Here is a 9,795-nt window from a genome sequence, read left to right on the forward strand (position 1 = left end):
AGTTCGTGTGTTCTTGAAGTATTGTACTGTGTGTTCTTCAGCTGAGTTGCAAGTTTGAAGCTTTCTGGTAATTTCTGGTAATTTCTGGTTCAAGCAAGAGAAGATGGAAGGAAACAACTTCAGCAAGCTAGTTAGTGTCCCGGTTGCGTTGAAGGGTGGTTCAAACTACCTCTTGTGGTCTACATTGGTGAAGACTGCCATTGGAAGGCTAGGGCTCTGGAGCCACATCACTGATGATGGTCTGAAGCCAGTGGCCAAAGAAACTGAAGAAGGTGAAGAGGAAAATACTCTAACCAAAGCTGAAGCCAAGAAGTGGGTACAAGAAGACTTGATGGTGCTCTCCGTGCTGCAAGGATCTCTTGATGTTCCTCTTCTTGAAGCTTACAGCTACTGTGAGACTTCCAAACACTTGTGGGAGACCCTCTCAAAGACGTTTGGAAACGTCTCCAACATCAGCCGTGTGTTTGAGCTGAAGAGAGTCATTAACTCCATGAAGCAAGATGGAGGAGAGCTCACCAAACACATGGGAAAGTTTGGATCATTATGGTCTGAACTTGAAAGTCTAAGACCTAACACCACTGATCAAGCAGCCCTTATGGAAAGAAGAGAACAAGATCAACTGTTTGGGTTGTTGATGACATTGGATCCTTGCTACAAGGATGTTATCAAACACATCATGAGATCGCCTAACCTACCATCCATGGAGAAAGTATGCGCGCAATTTCAGAAGGAGGAGGGATCTCTTGGCCTGTTTGGAGGCAAGGGTGAGCTTACTATGGCTCATCAAGCTGAAGGAATGCAAGCAATCAAGGCTGCATACAGAGGCTCAGGAAGGAAGTATGAAAAGTGTGAGGGAGGCTGTGAGCATTGCAAGAGGACCGGTCACAAGAAGAGTGAGTGTTGGATCCTACATCCTCACCTCAGGCCACGCGGGTTCAACAGGGATATGGAAGCAAAGGCTCATCTTTCTGCTGAAGCAAATGGTGCTGGTTCATCCGGAGCTAGCTCAGGCGCTAAGGTGGGTGAAAGTGAAGGTAGAGCCTTGGCGTCTCATCAACTGATTGAAAAGGGTATGGATCAGGAGGTGTTCAAGAGAGCTGACCTTGAAGCCTTCGTCAAAGCTCTTAAGGAGTCTGGTAACACCCTCGGAAACACCCTTGGATACTCATATGCTGTTCATACATTGCCTAGTAATACTGATAAATTACTAGACATTTTTAAAAGCTCTTACACTGCTGCTAGTAATCCTAGCACTACAGGAAATAAGGGTTTTAATAGCAATGTAATATAGCGGAAAAGAAGTTTGTGCTATTGTATGTTTGTGGCTAGAAATATAATAGCGTTTCTTTAAGTAAAAAGCTATTATATCTGGAGCGGCAAAATGAAATTTGCAAGCGCGCATGTTTTTGGGATTTTGATCTTTAGATTATAGCACTGAGAAAGAATAATCGTTATGGTATCCTCGACCGCTTATTTTTTTATTAAAACCCGCGAATGATAAATTTTGTGGGAAATATATCTTTGACCAAAGCAAAGAATATTTAGTACTTTTTCATTAAAACAAAAGAATATCGTCTCTGCATTTTCTCTCCCAAAGTGTTCTTCGTGAGACCCCTTCGGAATCATCGATCTCTGTCTTCTTTGTCTTCATCGATCTCTGTCTTCTTTGTCTTCTTCGATCTCAGGTTTGTCTTCTTTGATCTCTGTCTTCTTTAACTTGCATGCATCATGATAATAATCGATTGCTTATTATCTCAATAGATATGTATCGATCGTCTTCCATTTTTACAATCTACAATCATGAAAATTAATCGATTGCTTATTATCTCAATAGATCTCAAAAATGATTTTTTTAGGAACAAATTAACATGGGGCCGAAGACACGAGGAGGAATGGTTAGAAGAAGCAGACGTTCCCAAGGTCTGGAAGCAGAAACAGAGTTCATTGAGATAACCAGAAAGAGTACGAAAATGCGTAAGTTAAATAAGGGAAAAGAAGTTGCTATTGAAGAAGAAAACATTGAGATAAGGCAAGAAAGTGCTGACGAAGTCCCGACAAAGGTTTCTGAAGATGTTAATGAGGCGGATGGTGATGGTGATGGTGATGATCCACATGTGGAAATTGAAGTTGAGAATGTCATTGCTGAAGAACAGTCTCAGTCTGAGAATGGAGTTACTGAAGAACCTTCTCAGCCGAGAGAAGCTGACATGGAAGCTGAAAATGGAGTTACTCAAGAACCTTCTCAGCCGAGAGAAGCTGACATGGAACCTGAGAATGGATTTACTCAAGAACCTTCTCAGTCGAGAGAAGCTGACATGGAACCTGAGAATGGAGTTACTCAAGAACCTTCTCAGCCGAGAGAAGCTGACATTGAAACTGAGAATGGCATTTCAGGAGCAGAAGCATCGCCATCTGATGGAAAACAAAAGAAGAAAAGAGGACCCACAAAGATGCGTAAAGTGGCCAAGGATCATCAAGAGAAGGTTTCTGTGTCATTCACTGAGCTTGGCGAACATGTAGGTCCTGGATCAGTGACACTTTCATCGTTCCTTGGACCCCTTGTACGCGAACATGTGACTGTACTTCTTGATGATTGGAGGAATCTTGATAAGCAGACAAAGGACACATTATGGGAGGAAATTCAGGTATATATATGCCCTTAAGTCTATTGTATAATGTCTTTGTAAGGATTATAATGTGTGGCATTTGCATACATTACTGCAGGCGAGGTTTGATTTGAAAGAAGAGTGGCAAAAAGATTCAGTCTTCAAACAGATGGGCTGTTTGTGGAGATCTGGAAAGTCAAGGCTTGTATCACAACTGCGAAATGCAAAAAGCTCCACAGAGAGAGCAGCACTGAAACCAAGCAACATTCGATCTGTTCAGGTTTGGAGCGCTTGGGTTAAGAGTAGGACTTCGTCTGTGTTCAAGGTGAAATATACAGAGCATTTGGTTTTTAAGTGTTTACTTCGGAGATTTGATTGATCAAATTTGATTTAATAATATTGTAGGCAAAGAGTGAAAAGTACAGAGCACTAAGGAGAGCTCAGATTCCTCACACCACTAGTCGTAGAGGAATGAATCGTCTAGCTTGTGAAATGGTAAGTAACAGTATGTAATTATATTATATCTGAAGATAGAACAAACTGATAAGTAAAACAATATATCACTCTTGTAGAAAAAAAAGAGTGAAGACCCTAAGAAGATTAGCCGGAGCAAGGTCTGGATAGCAGGACACACTCACTCTGATGGTAGACCTGTTAGACCTGAGTTTGCTGAAACCATTGTAAGGTTTCATTGTCTGATTAATTAAGTTACTCTTTTTGGTATTGAAAAGGACCATAACTTATATTGTGTTTGTCTCAGGAAAAAATAATTTCACTTGATAGTCAAATGGACTCCACATCCAGTGTTAATATAAAAGAAGATGCTGTTAGTCAAGTGTTGGGAGTAGACAAACCTGGACGAGTCAGAGGGTTGGGAAGAGGGATTACTGCTACGAAACTAGCATTCTTGTCAGCTAGAGACTCCAAACTTGCCGACTTGGAAAGCGAGATTAAAGACTTGAAGATTCTGGTCCGTGACTTAGCTGGAAATAAGGTGAATTTTCTTTAGTTTTAACTGGTTATATAATGTAGAATTTCCTTGATTGATATAAAATCAATGATTCATTTTATGTTTTTACAGAAAAACAATGATGATTGTGTTTCTCCATCTGAGGCTAGTTATGTATACAAAGAAGGAACTAGAGTTCAACTACTTGATTGGTGTGAGTCAAAAGATGTTGTTGTCGCTGAAGGAGAATTCTGCTCTGCTGAAGGTACATACAAGATTGGTCGTATTCCGATTGGTCCTAACGCCGCGGCGGTTGTTGTAAAGTCGGTATCAAACCCGAAGGCATCTGTTTGGAGGCCAACTACGGATGTGCGTAATCTTCAGGAAGCAGCGGGATGCAAAATTCCATGGCCAATTGATAAACTGATACTAGATAGTGCATCGAACAACCATCCAGTTTCCTCGGATGTGTTAAGATCAAAGGTCATTCCATTAGCACGTATACTTACGTTTGTATTATAAAATTCAACATGATACTAACCATATGCATTGTCAATATAGAATACTACCGTAGATGATCTTGAAAGGTGCAAGATCTACGATTGGGTTAAGGGCGTCGAGGTAATCGCTGAAGGTTTTATGGGTTCGACTGACCCATATGAGATGGTGAACAATGTTCCTTTGGGTCCGAATGCTGTAGTTATGAGAGTTGCTAAGGTGATTAATGGGAAAGCTTTTCTATGGAGGCCAACAAGTGACATGACAACAATGAGTGATGCTGTTAATGAAAAGATCGCATGGCCGCTCCATAATGTATCAGTAATTAAAGTTCCTGAAGATGAAGGGGAAGCTAGTGTCAGAAGGCCTTCATTGGTAAATTTACAAACTTCTCTCTTTTACAAACTTATTTAGATGTAGTTGGTGTGATGTATTTGTTGTGCTTGTAGAGTCCAAGTGGCAGCACTAGTTCCACCCGTTCAGGTGGTAAAAAGAAGTGCATCTTGTTGGACCACAACAACTCAGGACGGAAAGTCGCAGAAGGCAGAGTAAGTAGTACTGATCCATTGTGTTTAGTCCATCACGTCCCGTTAGGTCCCAATGCAAGTCGGGTCTGGGTTGAAGTGGCCTTGATTGAAGATGCATCTCTATGGAGACCAAACTCTTTTCTGGAAGACATATCAGATGCTGTGGGCAGCACAGTGGCTTGGCCAAATGATAAGATTCTGTATGTTTAAATGTACTCGATCGAGTATTCTCAAAGACATATTTATGGATCGGAGTATGCTTGTTTTGTTTTAAGACATATTTTGCTTGTTTGGTTGTAAGACATATTTTGTTTGGTTGTTAAGACATATTTCTAATAAGATTATGTAGGCTTGGCATATATATAAATTATAAAAATAAGTGGTCCTTTAAAATTTTTAAAAAATAAGTGTTTCAAAATAATTTATACAATTTAAGTGTTCCATTAAAATTTTTACAAATAAATTGTTCATAAAAATTTATACAATTTAGATTTTAGGGTTTATTTAGGGATTCAACCCTATTGTAACAAATTTATACCCTATCATCATATAGGGATTCAAATTTAGGGATTCAACCCTATTGTAACAAATTTATACAATTTAGATGAAACAAATTTAGATTTTAGGGTTTATTTAGGGATTCAACCCTATATAACACATAAGGATTCAACCCTATCATCATCTATTCTCCATATAGAGAAATCATTTTATACTTATTTCAAACATATAATATTTTTGTTAAAAAAAATTAATAATAAAATTTATTAAAATTTAAATTTTGTTTATAACATAATTTCCCATCATTTTCATGCATTTTTCGTAATTTAAAAATAAATTAATATAGAATTGTACATAAACCAATAAGAAGGAATGGTGGGGATAGATGACGTGCCTTCATAGAAGCCGTAGGATCTGATTTTTTAATCTTTCAATCTCCGTCTTTCCATCGGAGATCTGTTCATTCTCCTTCTGCGATTACTCAAATCTAGGTTTAGTTCCTTTTGCTGACGCCTCCTTTTCGAAAATCGAAGGTTTCAGTCGATTTCCCTCGAAGTTATATTGTTCTGATATGGAAAAAGCATGGGTTTGGCTTCCAAGGTAGTAATCTTTTCGACATTTTAATTCATGACGAATTCTTCTTCTGTTCCAAATTTTTTGTTCTGATTCTGTTCCTTATATATATATATAGGGCTAGCCTCGAATATTTCGAAGGAGCAACAGGCTTTGTTACTGCATCAGCGAGGAGGTTAGGAGATCCGACAGAAATATTATGTCCCTGTACTCACTGCAGAAACCTTTCCCATCAAGTTTTAGACAAAGTAACGGAGCATCTTGTGATTAGGGGTATGGATAAGAAGTATATGAGGAGTTCTTGTTGGAGTCTTCATGGTGAGAGAAGGTCTGATATGAATGATAGTGTCCCTCAATCAGAAACAGAGGCTTATGGTTTGCTAAGGACGGCTTATTTTGATAGTGGTGAACCTGATGAACCGCCTTCTGATGACACTGGAGGAGAGCCTGTACATGGTGAACCTGATGAAGACTCGGAGTTTAGGAAGAAGTTGAGAGATGCTGAAACTCCATTGTACTTGACATGTAGCAAGCACACCAAAGTTTCTGCGATCATGGCCCTTTACCGCATCAAAGTAAAGAGTGGAATGTCAGAGGCTTACTTTGATCAGCTACTGTCGGCATTACATGACATGCTACCAGAAGGTAATGTACTACCAAAGTCGACTGATTCGATTAAGAAGTTCTTGAAGATTTTTGGGTTTGGCTACGAAATGATTCATGCGTGCAAGAACGATTGTATTCTCTATAGGAAGCAATATGAGGAGTTGGAAACCTGCCCAAGATGTAGTGCTTCTAGATGGGAAATTGATAAGCACAGTAATGAAGAAAAGAAAGGAATTCCTGCAAAGGTCCTACGGTATTTTCCGATCAAAGACAGATTCAAGAGGATGTTTAGATCAGCAAGGATGGCTGAGGATTTGCGATGGCATGCCAACAATGCCACTGAAGATGGTATAATGCGACATCCTGTTGACTCGTTATCTTGGGCTCAAGTGAATAATAAGTGGCCAGAGTTTGCTAGTGAAGCAAGAAACCTTCGACTCGGCCTGTCAACAGATGGTATGAACCCTTTCTCTATCCAGAACACAAAGTATAGTACTTGGCCAGTGTTGTTAGTCAATTACAACTTGCCACCAACTCTGTGTATGAAGGCTGAGAACGTCATGTTGACTATGTTGATCCCTGGACCGACGGCTCCGAGCAACAACATTGATGTTTATCTAGAGCCACTGGTTGAAGACTTACAAGAATTGTGGAGTGAGGGGATTCAGGTATACGACTCATTCCTGAAAGAGAAGTTCACACTAAAAGCTATGTTGTTGTGGACTATAAGCGACTACCCGGCTCTAGGTAGTTTGGCAGGTTGTAAAGTTAAAGGGAAACAAGCATGCAATGTTTGTGGAAAGGATACACCAAATAGGTGGCTCAAGTTTAGTCGCAAGTATGTGTATTTGGGGAATAGGAAGCGACTAAGCCCTGGACATCACTACAGACGCAGGAAAGGATGGTTTGATAATACAGTGGAGAAGGGGACTGCAAACAGGATTCAAACCGGTGCAGAAATATTTGCAACACTAAAGAACTTCAGGAATGACTTTGGAAGATCTTTAGCAAAGAAAAAAAAAAGGAAGAGAAATGTTGTCTCAGAAGATGAGGTGGCTGAAGACGAAGAAAATGATGAAACGAGTGATCAATGGAGGTGGAAGAAACGATCAATATTCTTCGATTTACCGTACTGGAAGGTATTATAGCTATTGTTAGACTGAGATACGATTGTCACATTTTGTTTATCCATTAACTGATCATTCTGTTTTCAATGTGTTAGGATTTGCCGGTGCGTCACAACATCGACGTCATGCACGTGGAAAAGAACTTGTCTGATGCATTATTATCAACGCTGATGCAGAGTGCTAAGTCAAAAGATGGCCTCAAAGCGAGACAGGACTTAGAAGATATTGGAATCCGGAAAAACTTGCACACACAGGTACGGGGAAAGAGATTCTACTTGCCTCCAGCAACTTATTGGCTCAGTAAGGAAGAGAAAAAGATATTTTGTCAAAGGTTGTCTGCGTTTAGAGGCCCTGACGGCTACTGCGGTAATATTGCAAATGTTGTTTCAATTAACCCTCCTATGATTGGAAGTCTTAAATCCCATGATCATCATGTACTAATCCAAAATCTGTTACCTGCTGCGTTACGAGGGTTGCTTCCAAGAGGACCAAGAGTGGCAGTAACTCGAGTATGTAACTACTTCAACAGATTGTGTCAGCGTGCTATTGACGCGGAGAAGCTGATAACTTTGGAAAATGAGTTTGTGGAGACAATGTGCCAACTCGAGCGGTTCTTTCCTCCATCGCTCTTCGATATCATGTTCCACCTTCCTTTACACCTAGCAAGAGAGGCACGTTTGGGAGGTCCTGTGCACTTTCGTTGGATGTATCCGTTTGAGAGGTTTGTTTTCATTTTGTTCGCGTAATGTAAATTGTTTATATCCTGAACTGTTTTTCCGATCAACTGAGGTTTGTAACTATTGCTATATTGTTTGAGCTGTAGATACATGAAAACACTCAAGGCATATGTAAAGAATTTTGCTAGGCCAGAAGCATGTATGGCTGAGGGGTACTTAGCTGGAGAATGCATAGCCTTTTGTTTAGAGTTCCTAAAGAATTCTGTACCCGTTGAAGAAGTACTTAACCGTAATGAAGATATTCAGTCTGATGGAATGGTTCTTGAAGGTCGACCACTGCAAAAGGGAACAGAGCTTATTCTTTCAGAGAAAGATAGAGACATAGCACATCGATATGTTTTGATGAATATGGCTATTATGGATCCCTATGTTGAGTAAGTTCTACTGTCCCTCTCAAATTCAGATTTTTTTATCAGTCTGATAACTCTCTACTTTGTTATGAGAACCAGGAAGCACTTACAAGAACTGCAAGATAATGATGTTCGATTAGCAACAAATGAAACTTTGTTATGGAAGCATCACACCCAACAATTTGCTGAATGGGTGAAGAATAAGGTTTGTACAACTTCACTATCTGTTCACTTTTCTATTCACATAGCTCACACAGTTTTACATCCTTGTTAGATACCTTCTAACTCAAAGGAGCATTCTACGAAGCTGAGGTGGTTGGCCTTTGGACCAAGGTTTACTGCTCATACCAATAAAGGTTTTGTCATTAACGGGAACCGATTTCACATACAATCCGTTAAGCGAAAGACTCAGAATAGTGGAGTCACTTACGAAGCTTTCAGCATGTGTAGATCTTCTGCAAGAGATACAAGACATACAGCCGATATGGTCACATATTATGGAGTGATAACAGAGATCATTCTTCTCGATTACCACATGTTCAGCGTTCCTTTATTCAAGTGTAATTGGGCGAACAGAGGCTACGGTGTTAAGGAAGAAGATGGTTTCACCCTTGTCAATCTTCATGTCAACCAAACGCCATATTTACAAGATCCATACATTCTACCATCACAAGCAAAACAGGTATTTTACTCTAGAGAAGATGAAGAATCGCCTTGGTATGTTGTTATGAGAGCACCACCGAGAGGATATCATGAACTCGAGACAGAGGAAGACGTTGTCGGAGCACCATTACTCGCACAGGAATTTGATGATACAGAGCAATTGTCTGATGATGAAAGTTTTTGTGTTAGAGATGATTGTGATGGAATTATAGTTGCTGATTGATTTTTTTTGCATGGAAAATTTGTGAGAATTGAATATATTTTTTATTTTCGAATATTTTAATTTTCTTCGAATTTTAATTAGAATTAATTTTTATTTTACATTTTTTGATTCTCTATTATTTTAAAAATCAAAATATTAAATAAAATTTGTTATAAACAAAATGAAACAATTGCATATAAAAAAATGCAATGAAATGTTCAAATATTGCTATTGATAGAAGACGACAATAGTAATTACAAATCGCTATATTTAATTTTAAAAAATGCTATAGTTAAAAAGTTATAATATCATTTTGGCGACGCTATAATACAAATTTACAATTGCATAACAAGAACCGCTATTAATAATAAAATATCAATAGCACAACAAAAATCCGCTATGAAATGTACGAGACCTATTATCGCGGGCGATATTGGAGCGCTTTCTACAACGCTATGG

The 9,795-nt window shown here is 39.1% G+C and overlaps 2 protein-coding genes across 3 annotated transcripts; both read left to right on the forward strand.

Moving 5' to 3' along the window:
• Positions 1–1,260: 1,260 nt before the first annotated feature.
• LOC106452266 lies at positions 1,261–4,939 on the forward strand. Its single transcript, XM_013894342.3, has 9 exons — positions 1,261–1,685; positions 1,857–2,645; positions 2,725–2,931; positions 3,012–3,101; positions 3,179–3,286; positions 3,367–3,600; positions 3,688–4,038; positions 4,117–4,428; positions 4,503–4,939. Exons 2-9 carry the CDS (start codon positions 1,869–1,871, stop codon positions 4,788–4,790), a joined length of 2,367 nt encoding a protein of 788 aa, XP_013749796.1. The 5' UTR covers positions 1,261–1,685; positions 1,857–1,868; the 3' UTR covers positions 4,791–4,939.
• Positions 4,940–5,181: 242 nt separating this feature from the next.
• On the forward strand, positions 5,182–9,457 carry LOC106395360. 2 transcript variants are annotated; one of them, XM_048770175.1, is made up of 7 exons: positions 5,182–5,678; positions 5,770–7,396; positions 7,480–7,750; positions 7,856–8,105; positions 8,208–8,495; positions 8,571–8,676; positions 8,746–9,457. In XM_048770175.1, the coding sequence occupies exons 1-7, from the start codon at positions 5,650–5,652 to the stop codon at positions 9,355–9,357; spliced, it is 3,183 nt and encodes a 1,060-aa protein (XP_048626132.1). In that variant the 5' UTR covers positions 5,182–5,649; the 3' UTR covers positions 9,358–9,457. The 2 variants fall into 2 exon arrangements, with proteins under 2 accessions (XP_048626132.1, XP_013691298.1); XM_013835844.3 differs by having other exon boundaries at positions 7,480–8,105.
• Positions 9,458–9,795: the final 338 nt, after the last annotated feature.

This window comes from Brassica napus, chromosome C9 (assembly GCF_020379485.1).
Source record: "Brassica napus cultivar Da-Ae chromosome C9, Da-Ae, whole genome shotgun sequence".
In the NCBI taxonomy this organism is placed as follows: Eukaryota; Viridiplantae; Streptophyta; class Magnoliopsida; order Brassicales; family Brassicaceae; genus Brassica; species Brassica napus.

Coding starts and splice junctions, on each gene's coding strand:
- LOC106452266 (XM_013894342.3), top strand. CDS start 1,869: ATGGGGCCGAAGACACGAGGAGGAATGGTTAGAAGAAGCAGACGTTCC. Junction 2,646..2,724: donor CATTATGGGAGGAAATTCAG/GTATATATATGC, acceptor ACATTACTGCAG/GCGAGGTTTGATTTGAAAGA. Junction 2,932..3,011: donor GGACTTCGTCTGTGTTCAAG/GTGAAATATACA, acceptor ATAATATTGTAG/GCAAAGAGTGAAAAGTACAG.
- LOC106395360 (XM_013835844.3), top strand. CDS start 5,650: ATGGAAAAAGCATGGGTTTGGCTTCCAAG. Junction 7,397..7,479: donor TCGATTTACCGTACTGGAAG/GTATTATAGCTA, acceptor TCAATGTGTTAG/GATTTGCCGGTGCGTCACAA. Junction 8,106..8,207: donor TGGATGTATCCGTTTGAGAG/GTTTGTTTTCAT, acceptor TTTGAGCTGTAG/ATACATGAAAACACTCAAGG.